Here is a 19,848-nt window from a genome sequence, read left to right as displayed (position 1 = left end):
TTTTCAGTAAGCGTATTGGATCATTTACGCCCTATCTATCTCAATCCCTTGAGAAAATTATGCTCAAATTTAAATATTATTATTATTATTTTTTTCATCCTCTGATTTCATCGTGACTAGATTTTATTGTATTTTCTATTTTTTTAAACAGCGAAGTAGAAACTTTTACCGGAGGGAGGTAGGTAGGTGATGGATGAGAGAATTTTTGCAGCCATGATGACATATATTTCTTTTTGGTGCTAGTTTTAGGAATCAATAATGAGTAGTATTCGATGAGTCAAGTAGATAGTTGAAAAAAGAAGACAAATTAAACACTTTTCATAAAGATTCATTCATTTCTATAATTGCTTTAAACGGAATGATTTTAATAAATCAGTTCAAATTTTATATTACCTTAAAAAAAATTTCTAGGTGACTAGAATACATGTACGTATAGAAATTTCTAGATGCATCTCTCCAGTGTAATATTATGCATTGATGGTTGTTGGAATATCTTGAGAAATTGTTAGAATATTTTATAGATCTTTTATGGTTATTTGGGGCCTTATTTTTCTTTCTTTAAAAGTAAAGGATCAGCCCAACGTGGCTGGCCCCTATCTCTCATTAGCCAAAGCCCATTAGAGTTCAGCATACTCACTATCTTCTCTAAGATCCCTGCACTTTGTTTATTCCGCTGCTTCTTCATTAGCTCCTTAGGAATGAATAAAAGGGGAAGGAATGCCTTAGCAAGGCACCCTCCTCATGATCTTGATTTGCCTATGGTTCTTTCCAAAGGTACTCGGTGGTTAATCAACATCCCATTTTGAATTTTGTCAGTTATCATTCTGTCCCTTGGATATACTGATTCTATTTCTTCTATTTATTCCCAAAACTGTTACAGAAGCCCTCTCATTTGAGGTGGCAAATTGCAATGGTTGAAGAAATGCCTGTCTTGCATTCCAATGGGACTTGGTACCTGGGAAAGTCTACTGGAGGGTGTGGCTGGATGTATACGGTTAAGGTTGATCAAAATGGCCAGTTTGATCAACTCAAGGCCTGACTTATTGCCAATTGGTACACTCTGATTTTTGGCCTTGATTATGGGGACACTTTTTCTCCTTTGGCCAAGATAACCTCTGTTCAGTCATTCTTATCTCTTGCTACCATGTTCCATTGTCCTCTCCATCAATTGAATATTGAAAATGCTTTTCTTCATGATGACTTAAAGGACGAGGTTTATATATGGAGCAACCTCCTAGTTTTGTTTATCGCCTTTGAAAATCCTTATATGGCCTAAAATATTCTCCTCAATCTTGCTTTAGTAGATTCAATTTAGTTGTCCTAGAGTTTGGGTTAACTCGAAAGGGCGGCTGATCATTCAAGCTTTTATCGCTCTCGTGTCTTCTTGTCACATTCTTTTGGTGGTCTATGTTGAAGATATAGTTATCATAGGGGATGATGATTTTTGTATCTCTGAGTTGAAGGCACATTTTCAACAACAATTTTAGACCTAGGATTTGGGTCAATTGAAATATTTTTATGGTATTCAGGTGGCATGATCAAAGTAGTGCATCTATATTCCTCAGAGGAAGTCTGCTTTGGATATGTTAGAAGAGATAGAGATGCTTGGATGCATGTCGGTAGATACCCCTATGGATTTGAATATCAAATTGTTACGGGGACATAGGGAGCCTATTTCTGACCCTAGGCACCATCTTTGATTGGTTTATTGGTTAACAAACTTAACTATCTCACAGTTACTTGTCCTAATATCTCATAACTATGAATGTTGCAGGTCAATATATATAGTCACCCTATGACAGTCATTGGGAGACATGGATTCATATCCTTCGGTATATTAAAGGTGCCCCTAGCCAAAGGGTGTTATATTGAGATCATGGACATAGTCAGATTGTGAGATATAGAAATGCTAATTGGGCAAGATCTTTGAGTGATAGATGGTCCACATCTGGATATTGAGTATTTGTTGGTGGCAATTTAGTCTCTTTGAAAAGCGAGAAACAAAGTGTCGTTATTGGGTCTAATGTAGAGGCTAAATCTAGGGCAATGACCCTAACAACATGTGAATTAATGTGGTTAAACCAATTTGTTGTGGAGTTAAAAGTCATTCAAATCAAGTCTATGTAGTTGGTTTGTGATAATCAGGTTGTAATGCATATTGTTTCTAATCTTGTGTCCAGTGAAAAAAACAAACACATTGAGATAATATCGCAACATTTGTGAATTCTGATGATCAGTTAGCTAACTTCTTCACTAAGTCGCTTAGAGGCCTCTTCTGTGAGCTATGTTTGTACCATGCTGGGCATGTTCAACATCTATGTCCCAACTTGAGGGAGAGTGTTAAGAGAAATATGATCTTTAGATTAGGAAACTATATATCTTGTATGTATTCTTAGATGTCTTGTATATCTTTAGAATGTATTCTTTCCCTTCATTAGAGTAGAACACAAGTATGTAATCCTTGTACACCCCATTCAAGAGACATGAAATATAAGTACATTCTTTTATATTTCCACAAAATTCTCTAACTTCAACAATGTTCATTCTTCATTTGCTTTATGTTTATATAACTTTTTTTAAAAATATTTTTAGTATTGTTTCTACCACTACAATAATGGCTTCTGAATATGTTTCATTAAGTGGAAGTGGAAGAAAGGGTCCAGCCTGGAACTATTACTTTCTGTAAGATTCCAAAGATGTTTGTATGAAAATTATCTATTTTTTGCAGGATCCCAAAGTCATTTCTTTGAACAAGGTTAATTACCAAAAAGTTACCTAGTTTTGGTTAGTTTATCAATTCTACAACTACAACAAAATCTAAGACTTACCAATTTTACATTTGAACTTTCAAGTTTGTATCAATTCTACAGCACCATTAAAACTTAAATAATTAATCATCTTTTGATTTATTAATTATTATTTTTCTTCCCATTTCCAAACTTGCCCGTGTACACAATTAGAGTTGGTCATTATGTGCATGGTCAAATTTGAAAAATAGGAAGAAAAATCAATAATTAATACATCAAAAGAGTATTATTATTTAAGTTTTAATGGTGTTTTACAATTGCTACAAAATTGAAAATTTAAATGTAAAATTGATAAGTTTTGAACTTTGTTGTAGGATTGATATGCTGGCCTAAGTTTGGTAATTGACCCTTTGAACAATATTAAAAGGATTTATAATTTAGAGTATTTACACATTATTTGATTATCTTTTTCACTTTTTATATGTTTATTATTATTATTTTTATGTATGACATTATAATTGAGAGTATCTTAGACCCTTCCTTTGCTTAGGTAGGTGTTACCTTGCCCAGGGATATAACGCCATAGTGCAATGTGTAATTTGGTGCTCGAAACCTGTCCCAATTTCAGTGACCAAAATCCTTTTTCCTTTTTGAACTGAAGTACCTCAAGTGAGGCATCCACTGCGTTTGAGCTGCTTCACCCATAAACTCAGCAAACTGATAGCTTTAGAGTAGAAAGGTAACGTGGTCCAAATCCTCCGTAAAGCTGATAATAGGCAGCTTATCCAAATATTTTAAAAGCTTTAACATTATGGTATGTTTGAAATGCTATTGAACTTTTTTCTAGTTTGAGCCTCCTACATTCTATTCTGTGACTCCTGCGTTATATATATATAATGTTCTTAACATGCTGTCATCTGACTGATGCAGGGTATCTTGCTTGTGCTCGCTGTTCAAGCACAGGTGCACTTGTCCTTATTGAACCATCATCGACAGTCAATGGCAGAGATCAACCCCTGGAACCACCAAAAACTGAACGGTGCTCAAACTGTTCAGGTTCTGGAAAGGTTTGACCCACCCCTGCCATTTTGATCTCCACATTTTTTCTTATGAGTATCCGTAGGCTATTTACTAGGGGTGGTAGTTTAGCCATTCCACTAGTCCACACAGCATGTAAAGCATAGTTAAAATCAATTCCATGGTTGACCACCTGAGGATTTACATTAGTTCCTAGAAGTCGCTTGTACCACTAGGAAAGATCATTAAGGCTCCATCAGTTTCAATGTAAAACAGTAAAATATTTTACCTAATTTTTGTCCGGTTACAAAAAATATGTAAAATATTTTTGTAGCAAAAATTATTTAAATAAAAAAGGGAAATGAATTTTGGTGAGTCATTTTTTTTTACGCATGAAAAACCATAAACTCACTTACCTTCCATCAAAACACCTTCATCTTTTCTTTATGCCAAACAATAATGACCAAAATGAATATTTTCTTCTTGAAACTCAAAAACACTAAGGGTTAAGAATGTGAAGTGTATTTTAATTTTGGTTTATTGAATATCTTATAAAAACTCCAAAGCTCTTATCAGGTTGGATTTAGCAAGTATTCTTAATTTGATTATTCTTTATGTAAATTCAAAGATAAAAACTGAGCCCATTTTTGGAAAATATTTTTCTTTATGCCAAATTTTCGTGTGAAACATTTTCATATGAATTTCTTTTTCCACTGTAAAATGTGTTTTGTTGAAACTAATGGAGCCTAAGATGCTTATTTAGCTTGTAAAAGCGACAGTGATACCGTGAACTTGAACCTGTGACCACGGAAATGTTTAAAGCTCCATGCTTTGGCCCAGGGGTTTCTCAAACATCTGTTCATTTTGCAGGTCATGTGCCCTACGTGCCTCTGTACAGGGATGGCGATGGCCAGCGAGCATGATCCACGGATCGATCCTTTTGATTAGAAAACCTGTTATTATTTTCCCGCCTAATTCTATCCTAAGATGTAAAGTTTCCTGCTACATTGGCATGGTAATGACATGGTAGCACTCTTGTTGTAACTGTATATAAAAAGTGCTGATAGCGCGACAAGAATAAGCACACGTTTGTAATTGTGGCTGTACCGCAAAGGGTCGACCCACCCTGTTTTCTAAGCATAAAATGATAAAATATTATTTGTTTCGAGATTGAATTTGCTTTCTAATCTTACATAGAGCTGATGAAGGAATTTTGGAAATGGGTCGTTCTTCCAATCGTTATTGTATTTTGAGATTCTCCAGCTGAGCAGTTCGGAACTCTATTTCTTGATTTCAGGATGGGAAAGAGCCCCTTAGGCCTGAAGTTGAAGTTGAACTGTTAAAAGAATCTTTAAAATTCTCCAGAAATGGCTAGAGAAACAAGCTATAGATAGAATGGTTTCCACCATGCTCTATCAAAACCGAGGACTATTCATTGGTATGAAAAGATTTAGTGGCTCAATTAGTAACTCCTCATGAATTTATTCGCATTTAAGAATGAAAAGATTTATAACAAGTCCCTGAAATTTAATAGATAAAACTGTTAATTTCATATGACTTTTGGGCACTCAGTGAAGAACCAACTCCCCAGGCCATTTAATTGGTGAGCCAAAAGGCTAAATGAATTACTCCTACACAAGGTAATTTTTAGAACATAGATGTACTTTTTTTAGTTAAAAAAAAAGGACAATTTAAAACTAGTGGAGAGAAATAAACAAATGTAATGTTAAAAAACAAATGTTATTTTTTCTTTTTTTACCAAGGTGAAAACCAATTGTTCTTTCACTGGTTTAAAAATGTTTAACAACATAAGTTATGTTGTAATTGTTTATTTATGCACATTGTAAACATGCACGCAGGCAAACTTATTGCAGGGACTGACCACCAAGAATGGCCGTCTCTTTGCTACAGTGATTTGTATTCCTCAATTAAACGAGAGGCATGGAGACGGGAAGAAGGGACCACTGTGCATCCCAAGTTCTGTAGATAAGCAATCTGCCATACATTAAGTAAAAAGCTTCTTGTTAGATTACCAGCAGTAGACAGGCAATGTTGATGAAGCTTTAATGCAGAAAAGTACAGCCATAAAACATCTTCCCTTGCAATCATCTATAAACCTAAAATTTATTTTTCGTTGCTAAGGGGAAGCTTATCGAAAAACAAAATGCAAAATAACATAAATTTATGGTAAAAATAAGTGTGGATAATTAGTGGGTAAGTGTGTGTGTGTATATATATAGAAGTGCAAATGATATGGTAAAATTTAAAATCAAGTTGTAATAAGAAAATAAAAAAAAAAACATTTAAAATTTTATGTAATAGTATTATGTTTAAATAAAGATGTGTGAGACATAATTAAAATGATTTGATTATGTGGAAAAAAAATTAATAAAAGCTCTTGTGAAAAAAAAAAAAAAAAAAGAAATGAAACAAGTATTCCACAAAAGAAACTAAGAAAAATTTGATGAGAAACTTTTAAGTATAATATGAATTATAAAAAATCTATAAAAGATAACCATAAATAAAAATCATTGAGGAGATAAAATTGATATAGCTAAAGTTACATGGAAAAATTAATGCTTGATGTGTTATTTTTCATAAAAAGTTGACAAATTTATACATATAAGTGGATTTTATCCTTCCAATAATAATGCCAAACAACTTTTCGTGTTCATCTAGCAAAGAAATCCAAAAGAAGGTTGACCTTAATAGGCAACTTTAAACTTTTAAATATAGTGAACCAAATGGGTGTCATAGAAAAATATCTTGAAACTACAAGGTGATATGGTTTGAGAGCAAAATACTAGACATCTTTTAATAAATCTTTTCAAGTGATATAGTCCTATTATTTTTTATTGTACGAGCTCATTGCTTAAAAATTAAATTAAAGGACCATCTTCTGATAAATGTTCTATTTATATGAAGTTACTCAAACACATCATAATAACACCTACAATTGGGCTTAATCAAAACAGAACAATGCATCAATTATGTAATTGGTTTGCATGGATTCTCATGGTTTTAGACATGTATAAAGTAAGGAGGAGGGCATGTACCACAGAACCTGAACTCGGTGATGATTACGCCCATTATTTGCCATGAAAGGAGAACTAATGCGAGACAGATAATCCAGCAGCAACTGTATATTACCTGTTTGGAGGTGGGGGCGGATGAACTCATAGCGTTCTCAATCCTTAGTTTCTGAAAATGTTCCTAGAAGATAAAAGCAAGGCAATTTAGTTCAGAACAATAATGACGAAAAAAAAAAAAAATCTTATACAAAATGCAAAAGGTCAACAGCCATTTTTTTGGAAGGACATACTGTGGCACTTCATTCAATCCATAGAAACAAGATATAAAAGTTTATGACAATGGTTACAACACATGCTCATCTGCATGTGAGTGCATGTTTGTACAAGCATGGATGCTGTAATCCGGATAATTATGTTCTATCATGTATCATTGTGGACTCAATTACTTGAATATCTTTTGGAAATCCACTGGCATCAGTATATGGAGAATTACATTAAACACCAAAGGTTTTATTATGGCTCTTCATTGCCGATCAATGATACACTGTAATAAGCCTGAAGAAGTCTCGGAAAGTCGGTAAAATACCTACGAAAAGCGTGGCATGGATTTGTAATAAACCATATCTGACATACAGTCTGAAGTTCCCAATCTTAGTAATCTAAACACTTAAACTGCACATGCATATGCTTCAGAGATACTGCAGTGTGTTACTAACAGAAAGTCATACCTGTTTCTCCCTCATCAAAAGGGCACGCTTATCAGCAGGAATTTTCTCCCACATCAGAATCTGTTTCAACAAACAATATAATAATGAAAAAACAAGAATATTCTCCTTTTGACATTATATGGCAAAGCTGATATTTTCTGGAACTAAAAACGAACTTACATAGTTTGCATATTGAAATGCCTCATCACACCCCAAGCAGGTCCTCAGCACACGCATGACATCCTGGCATGTTTCATGAGTCATTTTGCTGATGCTATCTACCAAAATATCTATTCATGAGTAGATACATCATACTTGTGCTCCTATCAAGTGCATTTATGTGCGTATAATAGTTCAACACAAGCTTTAGATGATCCATAATGTGATTCTTCTCCTTGCCGAGGACCACTGACTAACAATCCACATTATATTCCAGAGTTTTCACCCTCTATAAACTAGTCTTATACTATTAAATGTGTTAAACCTGAGAATTTATTTTCTCACATTTCTTTCCCCTTTAGAATGGCCGAGGACAGCCAAAATAATTGCCTGGAAAAACAAATAACTCGATCACAGAAAGATTCCTTTCCCTATGCTCTCTCTCCAGTTTTGTTTAGAGACCATCCTTTGCAGCCATAAAGGAGAAAGCCAGAATCTGAGTAATGATTTCTGAAAATGGACAAACCAATGCACAAGTTAAGGAATTCTATCTCAGGTAAAAGTCTCTGCTTGAAACCCTGCCTCGTAAACTTCTCTTTTTGTGCAGTTCTTTAAATGGCACCATTGTCATATGTGAAGGCAATTGTTTCTAATCGTATTTTTCTCTTGTACAAAAAAAAAAAAAAATTCCACAAGCAAATACAAAGATTAGTGGCTTGCTTTCAGATTTTTATACCTATTGTTTCAGAAAAATACAACAGCCAACGAAGTCTTATTTGGGCACTGGCACATAATTTTTGAAGCTGAAGTCTCATTGTCATGACTCCAAATTTTCCTTGATGCAGTTTATTTCTTCATTTCGTATGTAATAAACACTGCCACAAATTAATACCCTTAATAAGCTAATAAAGATAAACATTCAGAAGCACTTAAGAATAGCAATTCAACATTCATTACCTTGACACTGACAAATGACATTTACAGTAAATCTCATAAGGGGTAATCTTCAGAAGAACAGAAGTCATCTTGTTAATTCATATGATAAACCCTTTCTTAAAACAACGAGAAGAGCACATTCTGTTAACTTTTTGCTGTCTGAATATACCCTGTTGGCAAATTATTAGTATGGAATCTATGGACTTTTACCAATTAACTGCTGTTCAGTGTTCTAAAAGGTGACCTAGGGTGCTAGGTGGCCCTTGGCGCCGGGCCCGATAAATAGGGTCTGATTGGCGCCTAGCTGCCTGGGCCGATTATCATTCCCTCTCTCTCTCTCTCATCATTACTCTCTCTCATTGCTTTCCCATTCTCTCTCGTTTTCCCGTTCACTCTCTCTCGTCGGACTTGTCGTCATCTCCAATCTCGTCGTTTCTCTCTCTCGCCGCCGATCGGGCCATTCTCTCCCTACAAGTTCTCGCTCTTCTTCCTCCAGTACGTATGGCCATCTTCCTCCTTGCTCTTTGCTGCACCATCTTCGTCCAAGCCAACAAGCCATCTTCCTCGCAAAAATTACAAAAAAAAAAAAAAGACAACATTTTTCCTAGGCGCTAGGTCCCCGTCTGACACTCAACTAGCGCTTAGCGCGTTTTAGAACATTGTTGCTATTGTCAAACACCATAGCATTGTGCTTCATAAGGTGCATTTGTTGTTCCAGGAGAACATGATCTTTGGCTATTGTACAACAGTAAGCTCTCTTAGCACATGTGAATAGTTATCTAGCTTCTCAATACATCATAACTTTTAAAGTAGCAGTTCTTGTTGTTGATATATAGAGACCAACCAAAGAAACCTTCAACTCACAGGCCATGAACTCTCCTTCATCATATTATTTCTCTTTCCCAGGATTTGTGCTAGAATTTTAGGGTGCGTTCTCTTTGCTTTTCAATTTTTAGTTTTGAGTTTTGAATTCATTTTCAGTTTTCTGTTTTGGTAATCTATTTTTAGAAAATTAAAAACGCGTTCTCTTTATCATTTTGAAAAACTATTTCTCAAAACAGAAAATTAGAAAACGCGTTCTATTTGAAATTTTAAAAATAATTTTTTAATGATATTTTATTCAATAAATTTGATTATTTAGTAAATTAAAAATATTTAATGTTTATAAGTTATTAAAAAAATTCTACATTTAAAAGTTAATGAATTTTGTAATATTTTTTTTCATTATAATAATAAAATATGAATAAATAAATGTGTTTTGAATTTTGAGTTTGTTTTGGATGAAAACACTCAAAACAACTTTTTGTTGTTTTGAGTTTTCTTTATAAATATGTTTTTTGTTTTCAAAAATACATTTTTAAAAACAGTAAAGAGAACGCGTTTTCATTATTTTAGAAAATTAAAAACTAAAAATGACTTGAAAACAGCGAAGAGAACGCAACCTTATTCTTTTGGGTACATGTCCACCAGGAGACTTCTACTAGCCAAGTCTTACGTGTGTATGTTCACGAGCAAGTAGCCAAGGGTCCATGAAATAATAGCTGGCTAGAACTCCTAAAGCATAATATTAAACAGGTTTCATCCTATAGAGTAGTAGAACCCATTCTGATTACGTTTAAATTAGGTCTCCAACTCAAAGTAAACCTTTCTCTTAAACCTCTAAACCACTAAAGCTCAAGATTGCCACGATAAACTTTGAAAACTTAAGGGGTTGTTCTATTTGTGTTTCAGTTTTTAATTTTGTGTTTCAGTTGTTCTATTCGTTTTGAGTGTCTGTTTTGAGATTGCTGAAAACGTGTTCTTTTTTTCTGTAGTGTTTTGAAAATTTTGAGCGTGTTTGTAATGAAAACAACTAAAATGACTTTTCGTTGTTTTGAGTTTTCTTTATAAAAATTTTCCTTGTTTTCGAAAATGCATTTTTAAAAATATGAAAGTAAACACATCTTCACTATTTTGAAAAAATTGAAAACTAAAAATGACCTGAAAACAACAAAGAGAACATGGCCTAAAACAACAACAACAACAACATATCCAGCCTTTATCCCACTATGTGGGGTCGGCTATATGAATTCTAGACTTCCATGTATTTCTATCTTTTGTCATATCTTCATTGAGATCCATACACTTCATATCAAACTTTAATGTCTCCCTCAAAGTCTTCTTAGATCTGCCTCTACCTCTTTTTTTGATTAATTGTTCTATTTCATCAACTCTCCTCACAGGAGCGTCTCTTGGTCTCCTTCTCACATGACCAAACCATCTTAGTATAGTCTCTCTCATCTTCTCCTCTATTGGCACTATTCCTATCTTATTACGAATAACTTTATTTCTTATTTTATCTTTTCTTGTATGGCCGCACATCCATCTTAACATCCTCATCTCCGCTACACTCGTCTTTTGCTCATGTTGGTATTTGACTGCCCAACATTCTGAGCCGTACAACAAAACTGGTCTTATAACTGTCCTATAGAATTTTCCTTTCAATTTTAATGGGATTTTATCATCACATAACACCCTCGATGCATTTCTCCATTTTAGCCAACCTGCCTTAATTCTATGTGTGACATCCTCGTGAATTTCTCCATCTTTTTGAATCACTGATCCCAAATATCGAAAATGGTCTTTTCTTTGTAAGATTTGGTCTTCCAATTTTATTATAACATCCTCCACTCTTGCATTCTTACTAAATTTACGTTCCATATATTCTGTTTTCTTTCTGCTTAATTTAAATCCCTTAGATTCTAAATTGTTTCTCCATAACTCAAGCTTAGTGTTCACTCCTTCTTTTGTTTCATCCACCAACACTATGTCGTCTGCAAATAGCATACACCATGGCACAATTTTTCCCAATTTTTCTCCAGGAGACCAAGTTATGAGTTGATTGCTCAAAGTTGCCCAACTAATGAACATGTACAACCATTAACCAAATGGCAGAACACTAATGCAATCCAAAAACCTAATACAGGTTACCACAAATACCTGCCACCTAATGGAATGATGGTAACCTTTACATGTGTATCCCTTAGGCTAACATATGAATATCCATCTTAATGTCACATGATACGTACATGATAGATTCTTATGATCCCACACTCAAAGAAAAAAGCATATTCAAAGAGCAAGAAGAAGAGATAGAGAGAGAAAAAAAAAAAAAACTAATAAGATGAATAACCTTGTGCGTGCTTTTCTTCACTCTTAGGCGCTCATCAATTGCAAAGGCAACCTATATCTCAGCAGGGTGAAATGTAAAAGATAAACCATGAGTAAATGTAAAGTAAAAAAAAACATAAATAAGTTAACTCGTGTATCACAATGTGAGAATCAAGAAAGACATAAGAGAGACTCAAGTGTTAAGGTATTTGGGGGGGGGGGGGGGGGGGGGGGTTGCGCAGGGATAATAAGATCATGGAGAAGATGTAGCACAATAGACCGGAGCCAAATTCTTGGTGTGAAAATGTAGCACACATTATGAGCCAAAATCAACAAGAAACACTTCAAGGTTTTACAAAACTTGAAATGGAATTCAATATGCTACATCAAATGCCAATATATGGAAGCTGAAACAGGGGATTGACTAAAGACATTAGTAATCCAGCCCCCAAAACACCAATGTAATAGGATAATGAACTAATGAAGTCAAAATCTTTCTTAAAATGCCACAACTGTCAACAAAAATATGAACTAGCAACGCTGCTCAGCACCATATAGTGTAACTTTAGTCAAAGGGAAATGAAGCAAGAAAGAATGTTGAGGAAACCCATCAAGTGAGAAGAAAAGATAAATGGGTAACTATTGAAGCAAGGCAGTAGACAAGCACCTACAAAGAATCATGGTGGAGATCTCAAGACTATGCAATTACTTGGAATAGTCTGAAGAAAATGTGAACAAAGTTCTTATATGAAAGAACTGTTGATAAGCAATAATGAGGTCACAAAAGCTAGAAGAGAGTGAAAACTAGAGGCAGAAGAAGTTGGGTGATGGAGGAAAAAGAGGAAGCTGGTGAGTCGAAGAAGACAGTGGGAACGGGAGAGAAAGTTAAATCAAGTGGGAAGATAATCAGATACTTTTTCGAACTCAACAATATCTTTTTTTACATAGAATAACTTCTAATAGACTAAAATCCTATCACAAAATCTATTCAAATCCAAACTACTTATTCAAACAAAAATGTACTAAAACCCTATAATGGAAAGTAATCAAATCTAAATTGCACAACATATAAAGCCTTTATCCAACTATGTGGAGTCAGTTATATGAATTCTATACTTTCATTCATTTCTACGTATGGCCTCATCTCTTATAAGGCCCATATAATTAACATCAAACCCAAGTTTTTTTAATCTTCCTCTACCTCTTTTGCTACATACTAAATTTCTATTTGTGGTCCTCTCACATCTTAATCTCTTTCTACTTCTCCAAGACACTCTTATTTAGAAGTTTGATCACTGGTTCAAACCAGTGAGAATTCTGGTATCAAAGATAATCAGATAATATCTTTCAAACTCAACAATATCTTTTTGTTGGATCAAGAATACCTTACTACAGATTATAATCTTATTACAAAAGCTATTTTATTGCAAACTACAAAATCACACAAAAGCTACTAAAATCCTTTCACAAAAAGTTATCAAATCTAAATTATAAATTAAAAAAAATTAATACCAGGAATTGTGATTCAGTAATTCAAAATTTCTTACAAATTATCAGTCTACTACCAAAGGGCAATAGGTTAGTTCAAGGCTGCTCAAAGGAATAGTAACCTTCAACAATACAAACTAAAACAATAAAATTCCATTTGAAGATAGCAACCTAACCCACAGTAATCACTGCATGAACTATGAATGATTTCAACGTTAAGGCCAAAGTCATAATCTTAGACATAATCTATTCTATTTAAAAATATTTCTGCCAGGTTCTGCAAGCTCAGCATAAACCACATAATATTGACACGTAAGAGTTTTCATGCAAATTCAAAATTGTTGGTTCGTCTCTTATGTTTCCTTAATTACAGGGAAATGCCAAAGAAATTTGAACAAAATAGCATAAAATAAACATTATATTAAATAAGCATACTGTGTGCATCACGTGTGAGAAAAATCTTAAATGGATATAAATGAAGATAGTTCAAAATTTTCTCAAGTTCTGGACTTGAACAGAATTCTTCCTAGAAATTGAAAAGAAGCATACAGAAAGAAAATAAATAAGTCACCTTGTCAAGTAATCTCTTTGGGTCTTGAAATGCTGGCTTCCTGGCCCATTGACGAAACAAATGGGAAACAACTGCTCGGTCATCCACACTGAACCTGTGTACCAATTATATTTCAGCACCAAAAAGAAAAGAAAAGAAGATATTAATCAATATAGAATTCTTATCAAAATGTTGTGATTGGTAGACAAATATTAATCTATGAATCCCACCACCACTTGGAAAAACACCTTTTCAAAAAACTAGTCCCATTGCATGTCACATATGATTCCGTAGGCACTCTAGAAGTTTCATGCGCCACAATCTTGACAGTATCACTCGGCTCCATATCTGCTTCCAAAGATAACATTTCTTTTCGAAGGCCAACAGTTAAATCAGAAGTTACGTTCTGAATTTGTTGGTCCTTTCTTTGAGGGTCTTCTGAATTCAGCTCAGCCTTAAAACCCAAGAAGGAAAAAGGAATAGAGAAAGAATGAATGACAGATATAGCAAAACTAGGAAGCATTTAAACACAATACACAAATCACCATCAAATGAAAACGAACACATTCTTCTCAACTACAAATACATATTATAGATAAAAGATAACTCTTAACTTGTATGCATGTATCAGAAACAATCTGGAGTAAGGATTGAAGGTCTGTAAATCCAAAATAATCACAATGTTCTATCAAAATTTGAAAGCACAAAATCCAGACACCAATAAGTACCATGATGTCATGTACCACCTAAATAACTGATTGTAATTTGGGAAATTAGGAGGGAAAGAGAATAACAACATGCACATGCTTGTTGCAAGTGGCGCTGGGCAGTTAGGATGCAAGTGGTCGTTGGGCAGGAGAATTTCCATTTGATTGTGTGACGATCAATATAAATGGAGACTGATCTCACCCGAGAAAGGCATGGATGAATTGAATCTTGAAATTCCCTCTAAATTCTCTCTCTCTCTCTTCTTATTCTCTCTCTTCGATCAAGTCTCTTCTACACAATTCTCCATAATTCCTTGTGGAATTCTTGAGAAATACTTGTTAGATCCGTTGGACCTGACACATGAGCCCATTACAGCTTGAAACCATCCTTTACTATTTTACGATGATGCTTTTCTCATTGGTAATAATAAAATGTGAGTCACTTGCTAACTCCATAATCCTCCATAATGGGAGTCACATGAGCCCATTACAGCTTGAAACCATCCTTTACACTTGCTAACTCCATAATCCTCTCCCCTAAAGGCTAAAGAGCAAATAAGCCAATATTTGAGCCACGAAAATTCATTGAGTAATAAACCTTTCAATTTACTTTTACATGCATAAGAAGGAATTTCTGTTGATTACTAAAATGGGAGGTCATCATACTTCCAAAGAAAGAAATGTCACAGCACCAAGGCCAAATTTTGCTACGGATTTATTTACCTGTTATGTCTCTTTATTATTCCATAGTAATTCTCTTTTGTTCCAACTGTTAGTTAGTTAGAGAGAATGTCCAGCTATAAAGGTGTCTGCGATAAGACAAAATAATTGGTTATGAGGGCTGCAATCTGCTGTGACAACACCCTAGGACAGCTATATAAGCCCAAACGGCTCCTGTAAGTTGGCATCGATTATCAATTAACCAATTCCAGATTCCTACTCTCTGCATTCTCTCTACCTCTCAACTCTTCCTTCTTTCTTTCTTCTCTAAACCTTTCGCTTCTCTTACAATTCTCTAGCGAATTCTAATTCACACCGTAACGGAAGGTTGACAGCAGTCACAGCGCAACTATGACATTTGGTATAAGAGCATCGATTCCGACAGCAGAGTAACAACGCGAAGTAATGACCGAAGGAACTCGCATGAAGAATATGGAGTCACAACTCCAGCAAGTCACCTCGACCATGGGGGAGTTCCAACGTCGCGTGGATCATTTGGAACTGGGATCTGAGAAGAACAACGAGGCTATCGGAGGACTGGAGTGTAGGCTTGAAAATGGGTTGAATCAAATGAGGGAAGATCTCAACCAGATGAGAGAGGAGATGGGAAATCAGCTTCAGCGATTCATGCTGATGTTCACCCAACAAAACCAGGTAAGAATAGCCCCTGACTTCCCTCCTAGAACTAGAACATAACCTATTTTACATAATGAAAGGATGAACTGAGGAAATGGGACCTCAGAGGTTGAGGTTGAGCAGGACGATGAGATCGAACTGAAACAAGGAGAGGAAGAGAGGACAGACTTACTTCACCCCAACTAGGATTTCCAATGCCTAGAATGGAGATCCCGGTATTTGAAGGAACTAATCCTAGGTGGTGGATTAGGAAGTGTGAACGGATGTTCGAATGGTATAATGTACCAGCAGAAATAAGGGTGGCCCAAGCTGCGGCTTACTTTGACGATACGGTGGATGCATGGTTCTAAGGATGGACCCGAACGAGGGAGAATTATACTTGGAGGGAGTTTTCAGAAAAGCTATGTGAAAGGTTCTGGGAGAGGACCATGTCGGACACTATAGAGGAATTCATTAAGTTAAGACAAGCGGGAAATGTTGGGTCTTACTTGAGACGTTTTGAGGAGTTGAGGTCATTGATGAGTAACAATGACCCCCACCTATCGAAAGCTTACTTTGTTTCCAGCTTCCTCAGCGGCCTCAATGAGGATTTGTGACCGATGGTGAAAATGATAAGGCCTCAGACGGTGGAACAAGCGGCAGAGAGTGCCAAACTGCAGGAGCTAGTGGTTGAAGCCCTTATGAAAAAGCAGAGACAGCAACAGAAAGTGATAACTGGGGCAAATTGGCAGCAAAGGGTGAGCAGTAAAGGGACTTATAGAGACTCGGTGAAAGGAAATACAGGAGGGAGAAATATAGGTGGTCCGTATCAAGGGGGACGGGTGGAGGAGACTAAGAAGCTTCCTGGCGCATGTTACAGGTGCGGGGATAAGTACTATCCTGGGCACCAATGCAAACGCCAACTATTACTGCCAGAAAGAGATAAGGAGGGTGAACTAGAGGCGGAAGAAGGAGATGAAGATTTCAGAGAGATTAGAGGGGAGAATGATGGAGAAATATCCCTCCATGCCCTCAAGGGGATCACCAACAACAAGATAATTAAGGTTGAAGGGAAGGTGAAGGAAGGCAGCTTGTCAATTCTAATTGACAGTGGGAGCACCCATAGTTTCCTTGATAATAGCACCGCTAGGAAGCTAAAGTGCCAACTCATTGGGACACCGCCCTTGAGTGTGGTAGTTGCTAATGGAAACTGGGTAATGAGCAATTTGGCCTGCCTGGGTTTCATATGGGAAATGCAGGAAGAAAAATTTGAGGCAAACCTTAGATTGTTGCAGCTAGGAGGGTGTGATGTGGTGTTAGGAGTGGATTGGATGAAGGGAGTGAGTCCCATAAGCTTTGATTTCAACCGAATGGAAGTCTCATTTGAAAAAGAAGGGAAGAGGATGACGCTTACCAGTGGGCAAGAAGTTGCGACCAGCAAGATGATCACGGGAAAGAGGCCGCAAAGGGTCCTCAAGAGAAAATGGAGTCAGTTCACACAGTTGTTCTCCATTGTGGAAGTGGAAGAGAATCCTAATGGGAGAGGGTTGGGGGAGCTACAACTCACTGTCAGCCACAAGCGTAAAGGTGTCGACCAGGTATGCACATTACCCTTTATTGATGAATTGCTGGCAGACTTTAAGGACCTCTTTGTGGAACCAAAGACCCTTCCTCCTAACCGAACTTTGGACCATGCCATTAACCTAAAACCGAATGTAGAGCCCATCAATGTCAGGTCATACTGTTATGCTCCCATCCAAAACACTGAAATCGAAAGGATGGTAAAAGAGATGTTGAGCCAATCCTTCATTAAACCAAGCCAAAGCCCATTTGCTTCCCCCATCCTATTGGTAAAGAAAAAAGATGACAGTTGGCGTTTTTGTGTAGATTATTGCCAACTTAACTCTCTAACCATCAAAGACAAGTTTCCCATACCCCTTGTTGAAGACCTTATGGATGAGCTACACCAAGCCAAGTTCTTTTCCAAGCTAGATTTGCGCTCGGGCTATCACCAAATAAGGATGAAGCCCGAGGACATCCACAAAACGGCCTTCCAAACACACCATGGTCATTTTGAGTTCTTAGTGATGCTCTTTGGGCTCACTAACGCCCCAGTCACTTTCCAATCTCTAATGAACCAAATATTTGAACCCTATTTAAGGAAGTTCATCCTTGTGTTCTTTGATGACATCCTTGTATACAGCCCCACCTTGAACCAACACCTCATCCACCTAAGAATCACTCTTGAGGTCCTTAGAAGAAACCAGCTATTTATCAAAAAATCTAAATGTGCATTTGGCCAGAACCAAGTGGAATACTTGGGACACTTAATTTCAGAAGAAGGAATTAGCATCGATCCCAGCAAGGTGGAGGCCATGCTCAGCTGGCCAAAACCCACTACAATCAGAGCTCTTAGGGGATTTTTGGGGCTAACTGGTTACTACCGCAGGTTTGTTAAAGGGTATGAGGTCATGAGCAAACCACTTACAAACCTGTTAAAGAAAGGAAACTTTCAGTGGGGGCCGGAGGTAGATTCTGCTTTCGAAGGGCTGAAGTTAGCAATAAGCAGGGTACCCACACTAGGACTGTCAGACTTCAACAAGCCCTTCGTGCTTGAGACCGATGCTTGTGGAGTCAGGATAGGTGCGGTGTTGATGCAAGATGGAAGACCATTGGCTTTTCTAAGCTAAGCCCTCAATCCTAGACACCTTGGGCTTAGTGTTTATGAGGAGTTCTTGCTGTCCTAATGGCTGTGGAAAAGTGGCGCCATTAGTTGGAGGCAGGAAGGTTTGTTATCAAAACAGATCACGAGTGCTTGAAGTTTCTACTCCAACAAAAGCTTCAATTTCAACTCCAAAAGAAGGGGATGCCCAAACTAATGGGCTTGGACTACTCTATTCAATACAAGAAAGGGAAAGAGAACCTAGCAGCGGATGCATTGTCCCGGTGCCAAGAAGAAGTAAGAGCCGTCACCATGACTGTGGTAATTCTCGAATGGTGTAAAGAGGTGGTGCACAGCTATGAGGGAGATGACCAAATTAAAGGCCTGTTGGAAAAATTGGCTCTGGGAAGTGGGAAGGCAGAAGGATACACGATGGTGGATGGGCTGTTGACGTATAAAGGCCGAATAGTAATAGGCCACAAGGAGGAGCTTAAGAGGAAAATTCTGCAGTCACTTCATGAGTCCCCCTTAGGGGGACATTCGGGCATCCAAAACACCTACTTGAGGGTGCGACAGCTTATTCCACTAGCCCGGGCTAAGGGGAACGATCAAGGACTTTGTTTTGGGATGTGATACATGTAAGAGATGCAAACATGAGAACGTGCCATACCCAGCGCTTCTACAACCACTGCCCATTCCAGAACAGTCATGGACAAGTGTGTCCATGGATTTCATTGAAGGACTGCCACGTTCTGAGGGCAAGGATTGCGTAATGGTGATTGTCGACAGGCTGACTAAGTTTGCGCACTGTGGGGCTAGCACACCCTTACACAGCCAAAGAAGTGGCTAGGGCATTCACTGACCAGGTAGTAAATGCACGGGGTCCCTAAGACTATCATATCAGATCGGGATAAGATTTTTACCAGCCACTTTTGGAGGGAGTTGATGAAAAACATGGGCACGGAACTCAACCTATCGACTGCCTATAACCCTCAATCGGATGGGCAAACAAAAAGGGTGAACCAAAGTCTCGAAACCTACCTCCGCTGCGTGTGTTTGCTGCAACCTAAGAGTTGGCATAGGTGGCTAGCTCTAGCACAGTGGTGGTACAATTCCAGCCACCATGCATCAATTAAGATGTCACCCTTTGAAGCTGTATTCGGGTTTAAACCTCCCATTCTACTGGCCATCAAAGAGTGCACCTCAGTTGCTGCAGTTGAGGAGTATTTTCAGCAAAGGAGAAGGGTGATACAGCAGCTCAAGCAGGAGTTGGCATCAGCCCAAAACCGGATGAAGCAGCAGCCCGATAAGAGGAGGACTGACTGAGAATTTGGAGTAGGAGAGAATGTTTATCTACG

The 19,848-nt window shown here is 37.0% G+C and overlaps 2 protein-coding genes across 5 annotated transcripts in view; one reads left to right on the top strand and one right to left on the bottom strand.

Annotated features, from left to right (window-relative positions):
• LOC127810690 (protein ORANGE-GREEN, chloroplastic) overlaps positions 1-4,939 on the top strand; it is a 59,556-nt gene extending 54,617 nt beyond the window's left edge. Inside the window, exons 7-8 of the mRNA XM_052350293.1 lie at positions 3,678-3,814; positions 4,635-4,939. Of these exons, the coding sequence (XP_052206253.1) occupies positions 3,678-3,814; positions 4,635-4,712 (215 nt within the window). The 3' untranslated portion in view covers positions 4,713-4,939. The remainder of the gene's footprint in view (positions 1-3,677; positions 3,815-4,634) is intronic.
• A 517-nt stretch (positions 4,940-5,456) lies between these two features.
• The window catches only part of LOC127790751 (ATP-dependent DNA helicase SRS2-like protein At4g25120), a 47,222-nt gene continuing 32,830 nt past the window's right edge, over positions 5,457-19,848 (bottom strand). The window contains exons 23-29 of one of the 4 annotated variants that reach the window (XM_052320409.1): positions 14,035-14,240; positions 13,808-13,901; positions 11,771-11,821; positions 7,684-7,746; positions 7,525-7,584; positions 6,821-6,977; positions 5,457-5,759 (exon numbers count right to left, since the gene is read on the bottom strand). In XM_052320409.1, the coding sequence (XP_052176369.1) occupies positions 5,689-5,759; positions 6,821-6,977; positions 7,525-7,584; positions 7,684-7,746; positions 11,771-11,821; positions 13,808-13,901; positions 14,035-14,240 (702 nt within the window). In that variant the 3' untranslated portion in view covers positions 5,457-5,688. The other 3 variants (XM_052320427.1, XM_052320418.1, XM_052320433.1) reach the window with 3 other exon arrangements.

This window comes from Diospyros lotus, chromosome 1 (genome assembly GCF_014633365.1).
Source record: "Diospyros lotus cultivar Yz01 chromosome 1, ASM1463336v1, whole genome shotgun sequence".
Classification (NCBI taxonomy): domain Eukaryota; kingdom Viridiplantae; phylum Streptophyta; class Magnoliopsida; order Ericales; family Ebenaceae; genus Diospyros; species Diospyros lotus.
This window is presented reverse-complemented; position numbering and strand designations above follow the sequence as displayed.